Source organism: Dipodomys merriami, unplaced genomic scaffold (genome assembly GCF_024711535.1).
Source record: "Dipodomys merriami isolate MVZ:Mamm:240054 unplaced genomic scaffold, mDipMer1.0.p SCAF_10, whole genome shotgun sequence".
Lineage (NCBI taxonomy): Eukaryota > Metazoa > Chordata > Mammalia > Rodentia > Heteromyidae > Dipodomys > Dipodomys merriami.
The window spans coordinates 46,970,161-46,994,712 of NW_027202271.1; the positions used below are offsets into that span (position 1 = coordinate 46,970,161).

The window sequence follows — 24,552 nt, forward strand, 5'->3', positions numbered from 1 at the left end:
CACTCTGTCCCGGTGACTTTATTGAGAATTACTCAATTGTAAAATACACCCTGCTAGCCAACTGTGACACCCAGGAGTGGGAGTTTGGCAATTTTCATTCATTTGTTTATTTCACAACCATGTATGGAGCAACTGTTCCCTGCCACCCCAGAAGTGCTGTTAAAGCTCTTGATCCACAAAGGAAGACTGCAAAGGCCAGAGATCATTTTTCCCAACTCAAGGTCATCTGGACCAATGAACTACCAGGGCTTAAAGGATCATTCTTTATTGTTCTTGAGTAAGAAGAGTTATTCGCTTGTGTCTGCATTCAAAGGAGAATGGGATAGCCAACCACTTCAGTAATTTGTAGACAGCCCCTAATACTGGTCCTATGATTTATCAGCTGTTTGACCTTTGGGAAAATTAGTTGACTTTTTTGGGGGGTGGGGGCAGTGTGGGGCCTGAACTCTGGGCCTGGGTGCTGTCCCTCAGCTCTTCAGCTCAAGGCTAGTGCTCTACCACTTGAGCCACAGTGCCACTTCCAGAATTTTTCTTTTTGCTTATGTGGTGTTAAGGAATCGAACCCAGGGCCTCTTGCATGCAAGGCAAGCGCTCTACCACTGAGCCACCTTCCCAGCCCCTAGTTGACTTTTCTAGGCCTCAGTTTCCTCATTGGTAAAATGGAGCTAATGATAACAGCTATTGCAAAGAGCTTCAGGGAGGACAAAATGAATTCACATATGGGAAGCCTTGGCTTTCCCAGCAAGTTGGAAATGTTCTGGAAGTATTTGGGATCAATATCATCAGGACTTTAACACTTTATCATCTCTGGTTTGTGCATATTCTTTCATCATGGTACTTGGATATCCCTAATTCAATTATTCTTTTTCACCACAGATAAATGCTTCCTGAACCCAATTCATTGCCCGTAGCATGAAGGAACTCTGCGTAGTATGGGAGAAGTTCTCAAAGAAATGCATGTACTCTTTTCACTAAGCACTTTAGCATTAAGCTAGTTTTTAGAAATTGGATTATTATAATAGAAAATCCTGAAAAGTCTCTTTCTATTACACCAGACCTCATTAGAAATAGAGACAGACAGTCACCCCACATCCACACCCAGAGGCTCTGTCTTCTTCATGCAATCTAATTGAAATTTGCAAGCCTAGACATATGCCTACGTGTGTAGGGAAACACACAACCTGGCTCCTCATAAGAAGCTGCAATTTCTGTTTCCTTGAACAGAAGACTACTGCAGAAAGTCCAGTGATCCATGCATGTCTCCACCCTTTGACCTCAGTGAGTCTCCACACCTCTCCTCAATATACACCCATCCATTTTTTTTTTTTTTTGGTCAATTGTAGGGCTTGAACTATTGGCCTGGGTGCTGTCCCTGAGCTCTTCAGCTCAAGGCTAGTGCTCTACTACTTGAGCCACAGTGCCACTTCTGGTTTTCTGAGTGGTTTATTGGAAATAAGAGTCTCATGGACTTTCCTTTTCGAGCCGGCTTTAAACCATGATCCTCAGATCTCAGCCTCCTGAGTAGCTAGGTACAGGCGTGAGCTACAGGCACCCGGCATACACCCCATCCAAGTTTGAGGTAAGCCTATCTCCCACATCTCTGGAAAACTGAAGCCCTCAGATGTGAACTACCTTCACTCCCCCATCCTCCATCTATTCATTCAACAAATCACATATGGGATGATTACCTGTTATGTGCCAAACTCCATCTTAGGCGCCAGCGATGAAGTTAAGACAGTCTCTGCCTTTATGGTGCTTCCTGTGTAGCACGATGGATACAGACTTAAAAGACTACAATGTCCAACTACCCCCTAGGCCAGGAAGGGACCTCAAACCACAAGATGACCCAGCTGACAAACCTCAGCTGAGCCCTGTTAAACTGTCAAGTTGAATTTAAGTGATCGAACTCACCTAATGCTGTTTGAGGACTCTACACATAGGCCGTAGACATTGTGGAGATTTACTAATACGATTCTTTCGGTCATATAGTTCCCAACTTCCTTGTCTTGGCTAGATAATTCTTGTTCTTGAAATCTCAATTTGTGTCTTTTCCAAACAGCAGTCCCTAAACCGTTCAGTTGACAGCTTTAGTAAGCCTCACCCTTCTTTTAGAATTATCTACAAATTGCTTATCTTTGTTTGGTAATCATGCGTTCAGCTTTAGCTGACAGTCAGATACTCACTGTATGCTTATTAGCTGAACAGTACAGTAAACTCTTCGGCACCAGCCCTAGGTAAACCTAGGCAGGATGTTGGTCTCTAGCGCCCTCTACTCTCAATAGTGCCCTTCTACATGACTCAGTACCACTTATTAAATGGCATTAGAGTTTGTCCTATAAGCTCACAGGGCAGAAGCTTTAAATAACATTATTTTGGTATGTGGATTCGCACTAGTCACGTAGGACATCCTTCTATGTACCAGGGTTTGTTGAACTCTTATCCTGATAATCTTGGGAAAGAAGGCAAATGAAACCCGAGCCTTGAAAAACAGAATCACATTGCAACACAATGTCCAAAAGAATAGAGCTGCAAGGAGAGAGGGAGCAAGAAGACTCAGGATTCCAGGAATAGGGAGGAGTTGGTTCCTTTGATATCTACCCTATCTCTGGCTGTTCACGTCTATCTTAAAACAGGAATGACTATATGAATGACTATATTGATATGATACCACCCACCCAGACTTCAATTCCCACAAAACTCCTGTTCGTTGATTTGGCAAAGGTATAACCAATCTGGGTCTGAGTCTCACCTGAGAATTGCCAGGTAGAGATGGAGGGTGTGCAGGCTGGACACGGACCAGAGACACACAGATGACACAAGTGCCGACGGCTCGGTAGCCCACTTCTGTCAAGTCCACACTTTCTTCTGAGATCCCCACCCCCTCAGTCCTTATACTCTTTGAATAATCTTCCTCTTCTCTTGTTGTTTTGGGCCACACTGGTTCCCAAACCGTGGGCCGAAGCTTCCTGGGGCATCACACTGCATGCACCCGAGTGCTTTGTTGTACTTGTCTTTTATTTGGTGTTTTTTTATATGCTATGTGCTCCTTGTGGGTGAAAAGGAGGCGATGAGGCAGACTTGCTGAGGAACTGATGAAAGGCACTGAGGTTCAGTGTGGCCATCTAAACCATGAAGAACAAACCAGGGCAAATCCAGAGGATCAGCAGGCTCCACCCAGGACTGCGGAGCAGAAGGCTCCCGCTTGTGTGGGCATGTTGTAGGGCTTGAACTCAGGGCCTGGGAGCTGTCCCCGAGTTTTTATACTCAAGGCTAGTGCTCTACCACTTTGAGTCACAGGGCAATTTTGGGTTTTGGGTGGTTGATTGAAGATTAAAAGTCTTATAGACTTTCCTGCCTGGTCTGGCTTCGAACTGCAATACTCAGATCTCAGCCTCCTAAGTAAATAGGATTACAGGTGTGAGTAACCAGTAGTGTAGGTACTTTGGAAGGGAGTCTGTCCCATTCAGTAGGTGGATAGTAAATCCAACTAAGTGTTCATCTAGAAGGTTATTTTGAAAGCAAAATGCTAATCATTCTAAAATTTTGATTTGCAGCAGATCTGGATAAATTTCAATAAAACATAAGGGAAATAATATGTTTATATTCTTTGTGAACATACTGAGAGACAATTAAGTTAACTGAAACATTTAAACTGGGCTTGATGGCACATGCCTGTAATTCAAGTACTCAGAAGGCTAAGGTAAATTTGCAAATTTGCAGGGAATGTGGGCTCATAGTTAGACTCTATCTCCAAAAAAAAAAAAAAAAGTTTTTAGATACGCAGATCAAGATTTTTAAAGTTCACTACAATTTACTTAACAAAGAACATACCACTATTTGAAAAGGTAGCAAAAGGTAGACAAATATCATAAAAAGCCAAAACTAAAGATACTTTTAATTATAACGTAAGGCAAAGTTTCATATTTCTTCATGACTTTATTAAAAAAAAAAACAATGAAGTTTCTGAAGTCATCAATAGGTAGGTTCTTAATCCACATTTAAGTCTCTCCCCACCAGCATCGCAGTCACGGGATGCATACTGGCTTTGTGCTCTTGGTAGGTACGAATAGCTTGATCGTGGGATTTGTCAAAGGCAGCAAGATCCCTACCAATGGGAGGAAAAGAAGAAGGAAAGAAGCAAAAGAGAAACAGAAAGGGGGAGAGAGAGATGGAAGGGATTGGAGAACAAGAACATAAGTCAATACTTGAGATTAAATTTAAAATGACAGCATAGCAGATAGCTAAGTATCAGACAAAGCATATATCCCAGCCAATCAGGTGCTCTGTATCAATCTCTGTATGAGTCCTTCAACTAGTGTGTCACAGATATTTTAGGCACTGCAGCACCACTTCTGGCTTTTTTCTGTTTATGTGATACATGGAAGAATTGAACCCAGAGCTTCGTGCATGCTAGGCAAGCACTCTACCACTAAGCCATACTCCCAGTCCCATTGTAAAGTACCTTAACAGCAAATACGTGTAAGATTTATCTTCCCATTTTTTGTATAAGTAAGAAATAAGATTTGTCTTACTTGAATAAGGGTCGTGTGAACTTCATTCTTCCTTGTTCAGTTGCCATTTTGAGAGCCAAAGGAATCGCTTCCTCCCACTTCGATTGAATGCAGAGTCGTAACCATCTGAAAGGAGAATTTTAGGAGGTGTGGAAGAAAATGAAGAGAAAGGAAATGAGTATCACTATCAAAGATGAACAAATCCATTGTGGTGGCATTGTACTTTACTATGAGAATTTTGAATGTGGACATATACAGTTTAACAACTGGAGAAGAGAAGGAAGAGGAGTTTTGTTCTTGAAAAAGATCATACTAAAAGATCATATTAAGTTTTAAAAGTTTGGGATTATGGAGGTGCTCATGGGCCTTATGAATTTATGCAATTTCAGAAACTAAACTTTGGTTTAAACCTTAAGCTACCAATTTGAAGTAAGAAAAATTAAGTTATAACAGAAGCAAAAGTTTCTAACTGTTCTCATTTCAGATTCGATATGTCTGGTTGTGAAAAGGCCTATTTACAATTGTATCCTTCATTCTAATTTTTTTTTTTAAGTCAAGAAAGCTTAAACCCAAACTAACAAAAGATCAATATTACCATCTTATGGACAATGCAAGTATTCACTAAACAGACTTCGATGATTTATGTAAACGTAGTAAACTTGACAAGGGTTTCTCACACTCTGCTTTCCCTTTCTCCACCTTTTAAGCTATCGTTCTGCTTTCTTCCACAGAGACAAGTTAAAATGATGTACCTGAATCGTATTTCAGAATTGTTAATGGCATTGAAGTTGTACACCTCTTGCATTCGCTTTATGTGCCCCAATGGAAGAGGTGCCTAAGAGCAAAATAAAGAAGTATAATGTATCATTTCAACAGGATTCCTTGGAAGAAAGGAGCTGGAGAGAAATTCTTAGCCAAATTAAAATCCTATGTATTTTATAATATAGAAATGTTAGATAAAATAAACAAATGTATTCTAAAGTAAGTCTTGTGCAAACGTATTCTGGATAAAGATGTTCAATTGGGAACAATAATTACCTTTTAAGGTACTACAAAAGAATTAAAGGAGAATTACTCTCCTCAGTTTTAGATACTACCTTCCAGACATTTTGCAGAGTATTTCAGGTTCTGCCTACACCTTCTATATAGCTTAAATGTATCCCAGTTTCAGATTAAATCACTGTTCCTCAAATGATTGTCCCTGGCTTTATCATTGTACATTTCCTCTGAAATCTCTTATAAAAATCACAGTTTTAAAACTTTTATATTATAGGACCCTTTGAAGCCTGATGAATAATATGAACTTTCTCCAGGGGGCAAACTGCATTTACCATATTAATACAAACTTCTGTGTACCATTTGAGGGGGCTCATGATCCTCCTGTGTTCATGTCAGCCCACACGACAGGGAGGAACAAGCATGGATGAATGAAGGAAAGGAGAGGAGTTCAGTTTGGACAGGTAGAGTTTAAGATGTCTGCAGAGATTCCACTAGGGAGACGGTACCTCTCCTCTCCAGCCACAGGCTCCTTACCTTACAGGACTCTCACTCCGTGCATGGTAACCATCTCTGCTCTCACTAGCTGCTAGTGTACACTCAACACTATTGAGTGTAATTGCTCTGGGGAGGACTCATTCACATCCAAGTCCACCATGGCAGGCCAACTGGCTACCTGGCTTTCTCCAGGCGTTGACATACCTAAGCCCCAGTCATCCCATTAGATCTTCTCTCTTCCTAAATCCAGAAATTTAGGAACTTGTAGATTGATGCCTTCTTACTAAAATGAGGTCCCCATTGCCGCAAAATCCTATGCTTCATTTTGGCATTAATTCCAAAGGAAATTCTGCTTAAAATCTTCTCTATCCCCCTTGAGGTCTTTAAGCTGAGGAGTGTTCCCTTTATTGTAATACTTAAAGAGCCAGTCATTATTTCCCTCCCGTGCTGTCTAGTGCATTCTCTTATTACTGCAGTTCAACTTAAAATCTGGTTGGACTTTTTCCTTTTCAGCCCCAAACACAGTCAACTACAAAGCCCTATGCTTTCATTCTGTGCAAACTTGCTCATCAGGCCTAGTCTTGCCTTCCTCTCCCGCGCACTCCCTCACCTCCCTCCTCCCACCCCCAACTAGTGTCCCTACACTGAAGCCATCACATCACCTGTAGTTTGAATGAGCCATGACCCACAGATTCATCAGATGATTCCCTTCTTTCTAACCAGAAAAAGACCTAAACTTCTTGCATAGCATTCAAGATGAATCATGGCTGGGACTCACAGTCTTTCTAGTGATCCCGTCATTGTTCTCCAACAAAGCCTGGCTGTGCACTCAAGGCTGGCTCATTCCATGCCCACCACTTCCTCAACTTACTCCTGATAATAGCAATCCGGCCTCAGCAATGCAGCCTTACTCTTCCATCCCTGCCTTAAGGACTCCAGTTGGGAGGAAGTTCTTTTATTAAGTAGTTTTCCAAATGATACCTAAAATACAATCCCTTTATTGATAAATTTCACATATTATTTCCTAGTAGATTATAGTATGCTTTTTGAGAATAAAATTCATTCTTTTTTATAATCCAACATAATGCTAAACATAATAGGTACTGATTAAAAATTTTTTTTAAAGAATGAACTGTCTAAATTACTTTTTCCGTGAATTCCTACACTAAGATTTTCTGAAGGTTGAGTACAAGACACATACTGTGATATTGTGCCAGAGTTCATTTCTATTGGGTTGAGCTAGTACTTACTCTCTGGAGCATTTGCGCTAAAAACTCGTTTAACTGATGAGAGGAGAGATCTTTCAGATCTGCAGCACTGAATGAACTTAAATCTTCCTCTTTGGCCTGAAATAAATATTACCTAGTTATTTCTGTTCATGTACCAGTTAATAGTTAATATGACATAAAAGCAAAAATGAAGAAGATGACAAATACATGCATGAATAACATTATTATATAAAATAAACTTAGGCTGGGAAGGTGGCTCAGTGGTGGAGTGCTTGCTTTGCATGCATGAGGCCCTGGGTTCGATTCCTCAGCACCATTCAAGCAGTAAAAGTCAGAAGTGGTGCTGTGGCTTAATTGGTAGAGCACTAGCCTTCAGCTAGGGACATCACCCAGGCCCAGAGTTCAGGCTCCATGACCAACAAAATAAATAAATAAATAAAAAATAAACTTAAGGATGAGGTAGTTTATGTAATCTTGAGATTACATTACTATTATCTAAAAAGCTGCTGACTGCTAAAATAAATCTATGTTACTAAGAAAAAGATGATTAATAGCACAAATGAAGGAACTGCCACTTTTACTTTTTTCACATAATTTGTAGCATTCAAAGTATAGTGATTCCCCAAGCAAAGAAACATAAAAGCATGGCTAACTTTATGAGATAATTAACAAAATGTATAAAGCCACATTTTTAATAGACTAAACGAGAGGAGGGAGACAATCCCATATGTTTTCTATGTACATATTCTTCTGCATTTTGTTACTATTTAAGAAAACTAATTGAGAACTAATGTAAGGAGAGGAATGCACAACATTACATGTTCCCTCTGACACTGAGCTAATCAATCATCTACTCTAGCTGCTGGGCCCAAAGGAACATCTGAGCCGAAGAAGGTAGCTTTACCTAGTACCAGGCAAGGGGGAATATATTGTTTAAACTAAACAGAGGGTTATAACAGATTCATGTTGTTAAAAGACTCTATTTCTTTTTTTTTTTTAATGTGGTTTATTGTATGTATCTTTTCATCCTTTTTTTGGGGGGGTCTGGTCATGGGGCCTGGGTGCTGTCCCTCAGCTCTTCAGCTCAAGGCTAGTGCTCTACCACTTGAGCTACAGCGCCACTTCCGGCTTTTTTCTTTTTGCTTATGTGGTGCTGAGGAATCAAACCCAGGGCCTCATGCATGCAAGGCAAGCGCTCTACCACTGAGCTAACTTCCAAGACCCAAGACTCTATTTCTGATAGACAAATCACTTGATACACTTGTAAACTACACAAGCAACATTCAAGATGCAGGTAGAAGAGCAAGGCCTTATCTGTGGTAAACTAGGTTACCAGGTTTCTGTTCATGGATAGGAATAATTAAGTCTAAGTTAGTTAGAAGAGCACACAATTAAATCCCAATTCTTCGTAGGGTGGGTATGAGGCAGCTGCGACTGCTGACCTCTTTCTACTTCATTTGCATCATTCTCATGCTTCTCATCACCTACTGCTCCTATTAAGGCTACTTATTATGTCTGCTTTCTTAATTACACTATAGACAATCCAAAGGTTAGGCCATTTCTGTGCTATTCATTGTGGGAAGCATATCATTTTGTATGCAGAACTATGCCAAGAAATATTGGCATATATCAAAGAGCAACATCAAAATTTGTTGTAGTAATTGAAGTAAAATTATTGCTATTTTTGTTCTCATTTTCCATTAAAGAATCACTCAGAGCTGGGTACTGGTGGCTCACACATATAATCCTAGCTACTTGAGAGGCTGAGATCTGAGGATCAAGGTTCAAAGCCAGCCCATGCAGGAAAAGTCCCTGAGACTCTTGTCTTCAATTAACCAGCAGAAAACCAGAAGTGGAGCTGTGGCATAAAGTGGTAGAATGCTAGCCTTGAGCAAAAAGGGCTCAGGGACAGTGCCAGTGCCCAGGCCAGAGTTTGAGCCCCATAACTGACAACAACAAAAAATCATCCAGGGTATATATCTTCAGTCTGCTTCCTTTAAGGAAGTCTTGTAGAAATTAACAAAGCTAGCAATAAGCAAGTCCTAGGGCTTTCTATCCTTAATAGCTGTCATTAGCACTCACCCAAGATTTAGATTCATCTGGTTTGGTTTTAATAAACACCAAATCACTGCTATGTTTGATTGCATATTGTACATATACAAATATTATATTGTACAAGTGATGAGGAAAAGAAAACAGGTAGAAAGAAAATATTTTCCCTACTTTTTTTCTTTCTTGTCGGTCATGGAGCTTGAACTCTGGGCCTGGGCACTGTCCCTGAGCTCTTCAGCTCAAAGTGAGCACTCTATCACGTGAGCCACAGCACCACTTTGGGTTTTTTGGTGGTTAAGAGTTTCATGGAGCCGGGCGCTGGTGGCTCACGCCTGTAATCCTAGCTACTCAGGAGGCTGAGATCTGAGGATCGCGGTTCAAAGCCAGCCGGGGCAGGAGAGCCTGTGAGACTCCTATCTCCAATAAACCACCAGAAAACCGGAAGTGGCGCTGTAGCTCAAGTGGTAGAGCGCTAGCCTTGAGCTGAAGAGCTGAGGAACAGTGCCCAGGCCCAGAGTTCAAGCCCCACGGCCGACAAAAAAAAAAAAAAAAAAAAAAAAAAGAGTTTCATGGATATTCCCGCCCAGGCTGGCTTTGGACCACAGTCCTCAGATCTCAGCCTCCTGAGTAGCTGGGATTACAGTGTGAGCCACTGGCATCTGGCTTATCCCTACTTTTTATTTAAGAGTTGAAAAAAAAAAACAAAACAAGAAAAGGCAGAATTAATGCTATCAGCATCTATTTTTCCCCTCCTCATTAAACTTGATTTTATATACTAAGGGTGAAGACAGTATCACATTGGACACACTTAACTTGTAGACAGCCTTTCCGGATAAAATTGTTTATGACATAAAGACACCCCATGAGCGGAGTCCTATGGGCCTAATTCACTAAGGAATCAATATCGCACAGTACTACTCACAGTAATCCATCTTTGGCTTAAGGCAATACAGGCATTTGTCAGAGTCATGTCATAACTGCAAAGATGAAAGAAATTAAAAATCAAAGTCTATAAATAAGCACATGTTTTTATATAAGTACAGTAGGTAAAGCTATCAAATGTACTTACATTTCAAAATGTCTTTTAAATAAAAAGCTTCTAAAGAAATAGATATAGGAAACCTTTTACCTGACTTCAATATTGTGGCCTCATTTAAAAACTCACAAGTCCAAGGTTAGCCATGAGAACACACCCAGGCTGTCCTTCAGAGGTGCCAACCGCTCACCACAAGGTCATCCCAATGTTCAGCGAACAGATGACAAAGGGAATGGGACCTGAGCACACTGAGTGTTCATTTTCTGGCAGGAATAGCTCTCTGAACCTAGGGCAAGACACCTGAGCTAACTAACCCTGATTTGCCTCTTCTGAAAACAGGAATCGTAACACTTTTGGGATGACTAATATAACACTTATAAATGAAAAGTACAGCAGCCTGGACATGACAGAAAGTTAAAAATTACTTGTAATAGATTAACTAATTCATTACAAGTATGTTTATAAAGGAACATCTAAGAATGCTGCATTCATGGCTATCTAGTAATAGCTTAAGGAAGGAATAAAATTCATCCAGATATTTTGAAAGGTTAGGATTTAGGAATGAGAGAGTGAATGAGTGGCCAGTAAGTACTTACTTGGGTTTGACAGGAGGCAGGCCAGGAGAATAGAGCCAGGCATTCCAATCAACTTGATTAAGAACATCAACCTGAAAACAGGGAAAACACCCAAAAGGTGAATGATCTTGCAAACTTGTAAGAGTCCTCAAGCCTACAATTCTGTCTACTCTATCAAGTCAAGGTAATTTCTAATGCTTTTTTTTTCTTTTGTGGTAGTAGTAAGGCTTACACTTTTCTGGATAGGCTGGCTTTAAACCATAATCCTCCAGATCTCAGCCTTCTAAGTAGCTAGAGTATAGATATGAGCCACAAGTGCTCAGCTTTTCTGTTTTTATTATTATTATTTAACTGACAAACATTATTATTGAATTTATGGGGTACAATGTGGTATTTTTATTTTGTTATAAGTATATAACATGGAGTGAGTAAACATAGCTAATTAACATCTCTCTCTCTCTCTATATATATATATCACATCACCTAAGTCTCTTCTAAAATAAATTTAGACTCACTACTAGTGTTCTGTTAGATATTTTAAGACCTAAAGCAAAAAATCCTGAATAAATACTTCCATTAAGTCAAGTTAGCCTAACAGCCAATAAGTAAATATATATTGAGTAGTACAAATAAGAAAATGTTTAAAATCCAACCTTATCTTTAAAGTGGGAATATAGGAAATTCTTCCAGTCATCAGTGGTTATGCTCTTGTAGGAAAATTTCTCAACATAAGCCTTTAAGAATCCTAGGAAAACCTCTACAAGTGAAAATTTTAAAAGAAAGAAGAAAAAGAAATCAATTCACAGAAAGGTAATTACTTGACCTTTTAGTTGTGGTTCATATTGGACTATTAGCTATAGAGAAAAAGAACAATCCAAAGAACAAGGAAACCAATGAGGGCTTTGGAAGAATGTTCAAGAAAGGAAGATAGACTGAAGCTGGGCTTTAAAGAGTGTATGTAATTTGGAGGAAGAGAGATGAGAAATCCTATTTACAGGTGAGGGGATGACACAATGTAAATTTGACAAGACATAACCTCATAGAACTAGAAAGGAAAAAAATGAGATCAGACAGGCAGAATGGGTCCAAGGGAAGGAAGGCCTTCAAAGTCAATCAACAAAGGAGAGCACCTCCATGCCATAAGTAAGAGAAAGTCATGACGACTTAAAGTGAGATGGTATGAAAGCATTAAAAAGTATGACACACACTTCAGACTGGAGGTATGGCTGGAGGTAGTGCACTAGTTATGAACAAGAAAGCCCACCAGAGCATGAGGCTCTGAGTTCAAGCCCCAGTACTGAAAAGAAACAAAAGATACTAAAGTGAAACTATTGTGGTAGTTTCTTTCTGAAGCTTGTAATTGTTATAAAAAATAAAATAAAATAAGGTGTCGACTGGATTTATGTGTACTGAACTAGAAATGTGAATACTCAGTGAAAACACAAACAACAAACAAAACCAGATGCAGAACAAATATATAATACTGTAATAGTATCCTCTTACGTGTGCGAGGGAGATTCCAAGACTCTTAAAGGATGCCGAAACCAGAATGCACTGAACTCTAAGTGGACTACATTTTTATCTACATATAATACTTATGATAAAATTTAAGTCATGAAATTAGCAATGGCAAGGATTGACACCTAAAAAACAAATAGAGCAACCATCACACTATAGTAAAAGTTTTGAGAACGTGATATTTCTCTGCCTCAGCATTCTGAGAGTATTTCTCAGTAGCCATACTGCTTATCAAATCAACTGTGGTATTATCACAGTGTTTCTGTTCAAGTAATTCTTGCTTTATATATTCATGGCCCCAACACAGAAGCGAAATGAGGCTGGTAATTCAGATATGCCAAAGAGAAGCCGTAAATGGAAGGATGAAAGTACTTGACTTAACAAAGGAAGAAAAAAAAATTGTAGTGAGAGTGAATCTTCTACCTGTGAAATTTTAAGAAAGGAAAAAGAAATCTGTACAAGTTATTCCATGTGGCTGACAGCTGAAACTCAAATTGATGAAACTGGATAAGAGCAGATGACTATACAAACACTTGTGTTCATCTCCACTTAGAAAACATACATAACAAACTAATACTTGTTAGCCCTGGGGAACTGACCAGGGACTGACAGCCTCTCATATATTACTCTTGTGAACTACTAAAACCTCGAAATGGTTTCAATGAGTATGTATTATTTCCTGATTATTAAAACACTAATGAGATTTTTCTTTTCACAAAGTCAAATAGCATTACACCTCAAGAATTATTTTAAGAGCAGAAGTAAAATTAGCAAACAAGAGATTTCTCTGGCAGAATGAATTAGAAAGATAAAATGAGCAAAGCAACAATTTAGAATTCATCTCTATTCTTCCTATTACCCTCAAAAAGAAAACAAAATTAGAAAATGCAAACTACTTACCTGGGCCTCCAAGGAGTTGTTCGAGGTAAAAAAGCAAAGCAAAGCCCTTCTCATAGGGAACTGAAGAATAGGCTACATCAGGATCCACATCCTTCAGATCAACCACAAGTTTGGTGAAAGGATGTGTCTCCCCAAAAGTTTTTATCTACAAGACACAAAGTAAGATATATGCTCACAAATGAAGATGGGTACTACCATGCCAGGAATCTAGTAAGAAGTATTACTTCAGTCAGGGGCATAACTTTGGAAGAATCAAGAATGGCTTAACTCTCACCCAATAATTAGGCTTTATTCTTATCAAGGAATCATGAGAACTGATCAACTGCATCATTAGAAAAATGATTCAATGCCTGTTCAGTAATTTCAGTTGTTGTCAGGAGAGCCTTTTGAAAATTGCTATGTATACTAAATAAAATTCAACCAAATAACCACATGTATTAATAGCAAAGACCTGGCTAATTCTCACTGTCCCAATCTGGACCAGGTCTTGAGTGACAGGTGCCAAAGAGTACTTCATACCATCTGCTAACTCACCATACCTCTAAAAGTGATTTCTTCATTGCTTGTTAGTGAAGATACTTTATGATCTAAATTTTATAACAACCATACAACTTTGGATGAGTGTGTGTGTGTGTGTGTGTGTGTGTGTGTGTGTGTGTGTGTGTGTGTGTGTGTGTGTGTGTGTGTGTGTGTGTGTGTGTGTGTGTGTGTACCATCCATTAGCTTTTTCACTCAAGACTGGTATTCTACCACCTGAGTCACATCTTCCCTTCCAGCTTTGTAGGTAGTTAAATGGAGATAAGAGTCTCATGGACTTTCCTGCCCAGGCTGGCTTTGAACCACAATCCTTAGATCTCAGGTTTCTGAGTAGCTAGGATTATAGGAATGAGCCCGATTTACAGCCAGAGGCTGGTGGCTCATTCCTATAATCTTAGCTACTCAAGAGGTTGAGATCTGAGGATTGCAGTTAGAAACCAGCCCAGGCAGAAAAGTGTATGAGACTCTTATCTCCAACTAACCACCCAAAAACTGGAAGTGGCACTGTGGCTCAAAATGGTAGAGTGCTAGCCTTGAACAAAAGAGCTCAGGGAAAGCACCCAGGCTCCGAGTTCAAGCCTCATGACCACCAACAACAAAGAAATTCCAGTTTATGGAATTTGAGATGCTGAAATAGGGAGACTGAGAGTCCAAAGCCAACCTGGGCTACAAAGCAAGACCTTGCTTCAAACAAATGAACAAAGAAATAAAGAGAGAAAATCCTAATGTATTTTACCGAATTCTGTAGCTCTCCCCATCCTCCCAGAGCATGGAAATGTCTGAACTTCTCACCAAAGAGTCGTCCACAAATGTGGCGCTCCAAATACACAGTATGTCCTTCATTTAACCTGAAAGAGATAAGTAGCACTGTCACAGCTGAGAGGCAAGGCATTAAAAATATAATATATATATTACATATGTAACATATAATGCATATTAAATAAAAATATGTATTACATATGTAATATATGTATGTTATATAGGCTTTCCTGTGGGGGGGCAGCAATTGTATGGCATGACTACAGCAGTCTCAGTCTCCTGCCTAAGTGACTTTCAAACAAACAACTAAGCAGTAGGAAATCCAGCCCAGCAGATGGCAGTAGAGACAAGTAAGCTATAGTTCCAGTTTTAGATGTCCATGTATTAAATGTGACCGTGAAGCCAGGCATGGTGGTTCACATGTGTCATCTTGGGAGGCTGAGGCAAGAGCGTTTCCAAAGTTTGAGAGGCCAGCCGGAACTACATAGGAAGACTCCATCTCAATAAAATAGAATGTGCTCTCTCTGCTCTTTTCTAGATCTTTCTCAGCTCTTTCCTTCTCTTCTCTTTCCCAGCTCTCTTCTCTTTCCTAGCTCTCTCTTTCCTACCTCTTTCCCAGCTCTCTCTAATCTTTTCTAGATCATTTCTAGCTCTTTTCTCTCTTTCCCAGCTCTCTCCCTTTCCCAGCTCTCTCTCTTTCCCAGGCCTTTCCCAGCCACGTGGAAGGCCAACCTAGCGTGGTCCCAGCAGGTCTACTGAACAAACCTACCCCTTACCTGAATACCACGTGTGTGCTGCTGTTCTTACTGGCTACCTTTTTTAAAAAAAAAAAAAACCTAACATAAATGGTGCTGTGACTAGGATAAAAGGAAGTCAGGATAGCTGGGATTCCTCTGTTTTTTTTCCTCTTTTTTCTTTTTCTATTTGTTTTTCCCTTTTTGCTCTGAGGAATACCCACAGTTCTGATGGCCTTTTGTGAACCCGTCTGTCTGCTGCGGACACAGTGCATCGATACCATTGCTGCCTTCACATCCACGTCCACACCACTTCTCTACTCTGGTGAATGAAGCTACTCTCTACGGTTCTGTTGCTCTCTCTAGAGGGCTCTGGGGGAAGTGGGAACACCGCTTCTGCCTGGTCAGCTCTCCTTCACTCACCAGACTGACTCTCCTACTCATTTAATGGGGTGCTACGAATCACGCCTGAGCCGTGAAACCCCTCTGAAATGCCTCCTGCGTTCCCTGGAAAGCCAGAGTGCCTAATTTTATGCCATTCTCAGATAGACACAGTTTTTGCTACTGCAATGGTAAATCGTCAGAAGTGTGTTTAATTTCAGGCTCTTTTGCTCTCTCTCTGCCATTCATGTCCAACTTTCTATCCTTTTTTCTACAACTTTTTGTCTTGTGCCTTGAATAGTGCGACGCAGGCTGGGTCCGGGGGACCCCCTCTAGGTTCCCTCTCAAAGGCTAGCCAATGTAGGCTTGATCTATTTGTTCAGGGTTTCTTTGCATTTTTTCAGAAATTCGTCATCTTGGCCACATGGTGAGTTAAGGGTTTGGCCCCATCTGACCCTTAAACTTCCACTGTTTACGACTCCATCTATCTATTCTAAGGTGCCTTGCTAACAAGTTGCTCTTTTCACAGGCCCTGGTAAGTGAGGCCCAACCATCTGATGTGCTTTGTTAGCAAAGATGTCTACACATTGTTGTCAAAATTTTAGGTTTTGAGTTTTGCCTTTTTTGTTTTGTGTTATGTATTCTGGTACTAACTATGTGACTCTAAAATATTGGGCATATCTGTGCTAAGATTCTCACATCTAAGAAGTTTTGTCATTTCAGAATATTTGTTGGTTAATTCTTGATAAGAACCAGGGAAACTCTACTTATTCTACTTGATCTCCTTGTTGCTTTAATTGGAAATAATAAAGGGCTTTTGTGGCAAAGATTGCAGTTCAAAGCCAGCCCGGGCTAAAAAATCCCTAAGACTCCATCTCCCAACTAACCTGTGAAGAGCCAGGCTAAAAGCATGGTTCAAGACTCTTTTCTCGAACCAGCAAACACTGCAAGTGGTACTATAACTCAAAGTGGTTCAGTGCTGGCCTTGAGCAGAAGTGCTCAGGGACAGTGCCCAGGCCTTGAGTTCAAACCTCCTTGAATACCAACTGGGACAAGCCACCCAGCAACGAGCACCTAGACTCAGCCAGTCTGGGGAACAAGGGAACATGGAGAGGAGTAAGAGGAGATGATGTCACAGCTACTTTGTACCTGCCCTTTCAAAATTAACCAGAGCCGGGAGGTCAGTAGAAGCAAGAAGCCTGCCCATCCAATGTCTATACCTGTCTACCTACTAACTGAACAGGAATTTATATTCTTGCCTTTGTCACCTGACTTTTCTACCTAGTCGCCAGATGTCAGAGGTAGCTAGGGACATTTCTACCAACATTTTCAGCCCCGAGTCCTTCCTCTTGCCACTTATTTGCTCTCTAGTATTTTTTTTTTCCAGCCCCTCTATGTTCATGAGACTTCTCCAGACTTCATGTAAGGACTCATGCCACCAAGAGACAGCTGCTGCTCACTGCCTTCTCTGGGAGGAGACCAAATTCCAGCCTTTTACCCCTATTGTCGACGCCCCTTGTCAGCAGGAAGTAGCCAGAGAATCCGCGCCCTATTTCATAATTATTAAAAGGCTGGAATGTAAGGTCCCCTCCTGGATGGCTAGCAGACTCCACCCTCCTCGCAGCACCTCCTCCCAGTACCTGCGTTACCTAGGCAACTGGGACACCTGGAAGAGGTCACATCTGCATCCACTGAGATCACATCTGAATTTGATGTGGCCACACCTTTCTCTGCCCATACCCTAGATAAGGCCTAGCCCAGGCCCAGACACTCTCTCTCTGCTCTTTTCTAGTTCTTTCTCAGCTCTTTCCTTCTCTTCTCTTTCCCAGCTCTCTTCTCTTTCCTAGCTCTCTCTTTCACACCTCTTTTTCGTAGCTCTTTCTTCTCTTTCCTAGCTCATTTCTAGCTCTTTTCTCTCTTTCCCAGCTCTCTCCCTTTCCCAGGCCTTTCCCAGCCACGTGGAGGGCCAACCTGGCCAGGTCTACTGAATAAACCTACCCCTTACCTGAAAAAAATAAAATAAAATAAAATAAAATAGAATGCGACTATGTCAGGAACTATAAGAAGCATAAACCAACACCTAGACTGAATCTAACACAGAATTTAAAAAACAAGCAAGCAGAAACAAGCTGTCTACCCAGATGACTATAACAAAGAAAAACAATATTCACACCAAAAACAATTAGTGGTGGGAGGCAGGGAAAGAGATCAATCATAACAACTAACACGCAAATAATTTTTTTAAATCATACCAAAAGTGGTCCCAAGTTTTGTTGGTCACTAGATTTCCTGTCCAACTATGAGATATTTCATGTGCAATAACCTAAAGGAAAGATTGGTAAAATTTATTACCTCAACCTAAAAGGTGTTATTTAAAAACTTGATAGCTCTTGAATTAAAAAAAAAAGAAACATACTTAGATAGGGGGAAAAATAATTTAATCAAAGACCAAAGAATTATGGCATACAAACAAAAACATCAGAAAATATTGGATTAAATAGATAGATTACTCTTTTCAAAATACAGTATAAATATATGATGAAATCAAACCACAAAATTTCTTATGTCTGTTAAGTTGTTAGCATAAATGATATCTTATAAGGAGAAGCGCCAAGTTATCTTTTTTGTTTGTTTATGATGATACTGGAGTTTGAACTCAAGACTTGGGTGCTGTACTTCAGCTTTTCACTCAAGGCTGGCATTCTACCACTTGAGCCACAAAGCTCTACTTCTGACTTTTCAGTGGTTAATTGGAGGTAAAAAAAATCTCATGGACTTTCCCACTAGGCTGGTTTTAAATTCTGATCCTCATATCTCAGTCTCCTGAGTAGCTAGGATTACAGGGATGAGCCATTGGCACCTGGCTTCCAAGTTATCATTTAGAAGTATATCTTCAATACAACAATACGATGGGTATTGTAAAATTGTTTACTTAAAACTTCTTGGGGATTGGGGCTGGGAAGATGGCTCAGTGGTAGAGTGCTTGCCTTGTATGCATGATGCCCTGGGTTCAATTCCTCAGCACCACATAAGCAAAACGAAAAAAGCCAGAAGTGGTGCTGTGGCTCAAGTGGTAGAGCCTTGAGCTGAGGAGCTGAGGGACAGCACCTAGGCCCAGAGTTCAGGCCCCACACAGGACCCCCCCCAAAACAAAAACAACAACAACAACAAAAACTTCTTGTGGATAAACTGTTAAGAAATTTTAACTTACATTTGAGAGTGACTTGTCACCTGCCTATAAAAAAACAGAGAGAGGGAAAGAAACCCTTAGTAGGTCAGCAGATAAATGACAGACTACAGATGAAAGACTACCTCCCTCCCTATTAAATATAGTAGCATTTGGTGGCCCATTGGGTTTCAACTATGGCACCTCACAAAGCTCAAAAGAGACAGGTATTAAGAAAACAAAGCAAAACAAAACAAAAAATACAAGTATGAAAAAGTTTATTTATTGTAAAAATGTTGTACAGAGGGGTTAGTTACATGAATAGGGTAACGAGTACCTTTGGTAGTGAGCATTGTTAACTCCTCCTTTGTTTCCCCTACCATCACTTCCCTCCCTACCTCCCCTTACTTATTTATTTTGGACACCGTTTTCAGTTCAAGGCTTTACACTTGCTAGCCAAGTGCTCCACAGCTTGAGTTATTCACCTACTTTGTTTGCTTTTTCAGGTTATTTCTTAGATAGGGTCTTCCACTTTCTTCCCCTAGGGCTGGCCTTGGATTGCAATCCTTCTACCTATGCTTCTTGTAGAGCTGGGATTACAGGAATGTGCCACTGTACCTGACCAACATTATTCTTTTTCCCCAATCCTAGGAAGTTTTCCTAATACTCGGAGGGCCAATACTCTTGTCTCTAACTTCAAAACTCATTTTCCCCTAATTCCATTTTGTATATCTACACCTATTACTTTCTTTCCTTATTACCCACAATATAGCAAAGTTGGTAGAATTCAATATGTCCTATGATACATTTTACTTTATTTACTTAGTTGCTAATCCATTTTACTTGATTGATTCTGGCAGGGATTCAAGGTAGCTTGCAAAGCATATAAAATACAGCAATACACATTGGCCTAATCCTTTCTCATACATGGTGCACTGAGTTTGGGTTTTTTTGACTGGTACCTATATATCAATTGAAAAATGTAGTTGCTTTGTGTGAATATATAATTCATCAATGGATTATTATTACCCAGTGTCCCTACTCTTAACACCCCAAAACACCCTCAGCAAAATATCCTCTTTCACCAAATGGCCAGATCATTTTCCTTGAAAAATGAAATGTTGATATCAACAACTAGTAATAAAATTAGAAACAAAGGTTCTATAAACATGGGAAAGTACTTTATAAATATTACTAAGAGTCTAAATTTCTTTCTACTACCTCTATTGCAAATGAAAAACAAAAAAAACAAGTATACACTTACCAGCAGAGTAGGAGTTACAAAAGTGAGGCAAGGATTCTCCATGCCACCATAAGGGAAAGATGGCGGCAGGACCAACAGGTCATACTGCCCCCATACATATGGGCCGCCCAGATCTTCTGCGATTTTGAGCATAGATTCAGTCTGAAAAATGAATGCATATATATACATATTTATTTACTGTATACTTTATCACCACAATAATTTCTTAAAGCATATATTACTGTGAAGTAAGTCAAGGATGACTCCTAACTTATATACTTATTTTTTAAAGGATGCTTATTTTAAATGAAAATGATAATAAGACAGGAACTGCAAATTCACATAAGGTATACTTGATTTTTTACCCCATTACTCCGACCATCACTTGTTACCCTCAAAATGTTAAATCTACAGTCTACCAAAACTGTTAGAAAAGATAACTCTAGGACCAACCTCAGAAAATTCATAAGCAGACTTTTCCACTTGCTCTTTTTCAGACCAAACCAAAGTTCTTGGGCCTATTTGCCTGCAAAATTGAAAAGTTTAATAAAAAAGCAAATCATGGCAAACTACTCATGAATTCCTAGGACAGACTTAACAAATGTCTTATACCCAAACTTGTACTAAGAAGGACTGGATTTACCGTGTGCCCGCGGGGTTCAATGGTGTGAGATGCAAAGCTGGGGAGATGCAGCTCACTAGGGAGGCACAATCTGGGTCAAAGGAAAATTAAGACAAATGCTCCCTTGGAAGTGGTGCTGTGGCTCAAGTGCTAGAGCCCTTGCCTTGAGCTGCAGAGCTGAGGGACAGTGCCCAGGCTCAGAGTTCAAGCCCCATGACCAACAAAAAAAAAAAAAAAAAAAGAAAAGAAAAAAAGAAAGGAAGAAAGAAAAGGAAAAAAACAAGTGCTCCTAAAGGTTAGCTTACTGGCCTTGTTTGGTAAGACCTCCAGGGTTATGGGTTCCCCTTTCAAACTCACAATTGCAGAAAGTCACAGCTTGAAATAGATTCATTATCCCAGAAGAGGAATAAAGAAACACTTGTCTATGCACTTAAAATGTTTGATACTTGCATATAAGAAACATAGACAATCCAGACACCATGGCTCATGTTGTAATCCTAGCTTCTTAGGATGCTAAGATCCAGTGGATCAAGATTCAAAGCCAGCCTGTGTAGAAAACTCTCCAAGACTCCACCCCAAAATAACCAGAAAGAACTTAGGCTGGAGAATGCCAGCCAATCAAATGTGAAGCCCTGAGCTCAAACCCCTGTACCAGTAAAACAAACAAACAAGCAAAAAACACTCAAAAGAGAGAAAACAAAGGAAATTCTTTTACATGCTACAACACAGATGAATCCTGTGGATTCATTCTGCATTATGAAATAAGCCAGTCACCAAAGACAAACACTGTATGCCTCTACTTATGAAGTTTCGAAATAGCCAAATTAATAGGAACAGAAAGTAGAACAGTGGTTACTAAATACTGGGGGGAAGAGGAGTTGTTTAATGGGTATGGAGTTTCAGTTCTGCAGATCTGTTTCACTGACTGGCACACTTAAAAAAATGGTTATCATGGTAAATTATAATGAAAAACCACTTGTAATTTTTAAAAAGGGCAAAATTGGGGCTGGGAAGGTGGCTCAGTGGTAGAGCGCTTGCCTTGCATGCATGAGGCCCTGGGTTCGACTCCTCAGCACCACATAAGCAAAAAGAAAAAAAGCCAGAAGTGGTGCTGTGGCTGAAGTGGTAGAGTGCTAGCCTTGAGCTGAAGAGCTGAGGGACAGCACCCAGGCCCAGAGTTCAGGCCCCATGACCAGACCCAAAATAAATAATTAAATAAATAAATAAAAATAAAAAAATAGTAAAAAGGACAAAGTTGAAGAATGGTAAGTGTATCACTTATATGTGCTGGAACTCTAAAACATCTTCAACCTGGGGGTATAGCTCAATGGTAGAGCATTTGCCTAGCAAGCACAAGGTCGGTGTTAAACAAAAGAACACCCTTTTCATCCAAATTTCATGTTAAAATTTTTATGTGGTATCAACCCTAAGCAAGATTTTTGCCTTGGTAGTCAGTAGTCTCCAGAATAATTCTTCTGAAATTTAATGTGCATATAAGTATCTGCAGAACTCATTAAAATATAAGTTTAGATTTAGTAGACTTGGTAGAGGGCCCAAGACTTGGCATTCCTAACAAACTCCCAGGTTAGGCCCAAACTACTGGTGTGCAGATCACATTATGAGTAGTAATGGAAAACAGTGCCATCCAATATAAATTTAATAAGAGCCACAAGTCATAAATCCAAGTTTTTGTACCTGAAATTGTAGCCACATTAAAAAAATTACTTTTAATAATATTCACTTGACCAATAGATCTAAAATGCTATTTTAACACATTACTTATGAAATACTATTTCCATTCAATCTTTAGAAATCCACCTTGCATTTTGCACATCTCAGTTTAGATGGGTTACATTTCCAGTGCTCAGCAGCCATGTGAAGCCAATTAGTGTAACTGGTCATTAAACAGCACAGGACTAGTAACACGGGGTCAAAGTAACAAGCCCTAGGCTTGGGCCTACCTGAGGCATTTCCAATATGTATGATTGAGCATGTTACTAAAACTCACTGAGCACCAGTTTCTTCTTGATAAAATAGGAATAGATAAGCATACCTACTCCACAGAGTTGAGGATTCAGTAAGATAAATGCACACAACAGAAAAATAGCTTCTTGTTGTCAGCTGCTGTCAATCATTATTTATTGAGTACTTCTGATAGGCCAGGAGCTTTACATGTGCTAGGTCCATTCATCCTCAGAAAAACATACTTTTTGTTTTCCAGGTGAAGGAAGTAAAACCCAAATAGGGAGTGCATTACCTAAAGATGTTGCTAGAAATTATTGTAGCTGGAACCTGCCTCTAGATTTGCCTGATTTCACTACCATGTCCACATTTCTAGTCATTAAAGAATGTAAACATTCTTGATTTCTGGTTGTTTACAAATAAGAACACTCTAGTTAGTGGCAATACTCTAACAAAAACATCTTACATTTCTGTACTATTTATAGGCTCCCAAGTGCCTTAACATTTGTTTTCATTTGTTTTACATACCTACCCTAATGGTGTTGAAAGGGGGATTTGTAATTTCAAGGATGAAGAAATAGATTGTAGGAAGTCACTTGTTCAAGCTTACTCTAGAATCAAGACTTCAAAGTAAAGCAAAACATGCTCATTCTGTAACACTCAAGAAATCTAACAGACAACTGGTAAAGATTGTTTTTAATTTAAAAATTAATTTGCTGCCTTTGTTTCATTATTATATTGGAATTTTTCTACAGCTGTCAGCTTAATATCTTGAGAAATGATTCACCCACCAATCCTATCAGAGGTGCAATATAGCCTACGGTTTGACTTTTTTCACAACCCCCAAATTTGTTCAAAAGTTTACCTGCTTTCTAAAGCTCCAACAACTAAAGCAATCAGGTAGCAGGGTATTGGAACCTAAAGAGGGAAACACACATACCACAAATGTTATTTTCTCATAATGGTGCAGAGTCAGACGATTCATATTTACAATTAAAACAAATTTCCTTGGGGCTGGGAAGGTGGCTCAGTGGTAGAGCGCTTGCCTTGCATGCCTGAGGTCCTGGGTTCGATTCCTCAGCACCACATAAGCAAAAAGAAAGAAGCCGGAAGTGGTGCTGTGGCTCAAGTGGTAGAACACTAGCCGTGAGCTGAAGAGCTGAGGAACAGCGCCCAGGCCCAGAGTTCAGGCCCCATGACTGGACCCCCCCAAAAAAAACAAAAAACAAAAAAAAAATTTCCTTTTGAATTTCCTTTGATTACTTCCCTTTTGTACTTCTCAAATGGGTCTCAATTTAAAGAGGACAAATAGTTCAAAACTATGATGCAAAACATCTGCAACCCTCTAATTGCCTCTCATTCTACACAGCAGGAAAGGTTCTGCCAAAGGAAAGCCATTACTGTAACCTAAAAGCTACACTCAGTATTTCTCCAAAAGTATGCTGTAAGAAAGCAACGTTGCTTTGTCTTTATGGGAGGTTTTTCTCAACTTTTGAAGCATTTTCCAAATGCTAAATTCCTTAACATTTAAAATCACCGATGCCAAATTTATGACAGTTTGAAATCTGAGAAGTCAAGATGGAAGCAAAATTGTCCATTATGAGATTATTAGTAAAACAAAGACACAAAGTTTTACTCACCCACATATGGACACATGTGCATTCTGTTCATTAAAGGTCAAAAGTCGAATTACTGGCTACAAAGGAATTTTAAAACAATGCTTTTCTGCCCTAAGTTATAAACACTAAATCACTCACTTGTCCACATGGCTACAGGGCTAATGAAGAAATGACCTAAAAGAATATGAAGCCTGTCCTGCTACTGACTAGAGTG

The 24,552-nt window shown here is 39.7% G+C and overlaps 1 protein-coding gene across 2 annotated transcripts in view; it reads right to left on the reverse strand.

Annotated features, from left to right (window-relative positions):
- Positions 1–3,916: 3,916 nt before the first annotated feature.
- Lta4h (leukotriene A4 hydrolase) overlaps positions 3,917–24,552 on the reverse strand; it is a 33,136-nt gene continuing 12,500 nt past the window's right edge. The window contains exons 6-19 of one of the 2 annotated variants that reach the window (XM_069990446.1): positions 23,585–23,637; positions 20,589–20,661; positions 20,157–20,297; positions 18,938–18,961; positions 17,979–18,049; positions 14,589–14,700; positions 13,316–13,460; positions 11,551–11,654; positions 10,919–10,989; positions 10,209–10,263; positions 7,256–7,351; positions 5,264–5,346; positions 4,533–4,637; positions 3,917–4,105 (exon numbers count right to left, since the gene is read on the reverse strand). In XM_069990446.1, the coding sequence (XP_069846547.1) occupies positions 3,988–4,105; positions 4,533–4,637; positions 5,264–5,346; positions 7,256–7,351; positions 10,209–10,263; positions 10,919–10,989; positions 11,551–11,654; positions 13,316–13,460; positions 14,589–14,700; positions 17,979–18,049; positions 18,938–18,961; positions 20,157–20,297; positions 20,589–20,661; positions 23,585–23,637 (1,251 nt within the window). In that variant the 3' untranslated portion in view covers positions 3,917–3,987. The remainder of the gene's footprint in view (positions 4,106–4,532; positions 4,638–5,263; positions 5,347–7,255; positions 7,352–10,208; positions 10,264–10,918; positions 10,990–11,550; positions 11,655–13,315; positions 13,461–14,588; positions 14,701–17,978; positions 18,050–18,937; positions 18,962–20,156; positions 20,298–20,588; positions 20,662–23,584; positions 23,638–24,552) is intronic. The other variant, XM_069990455.1, reaches the window with a different exon arrangement.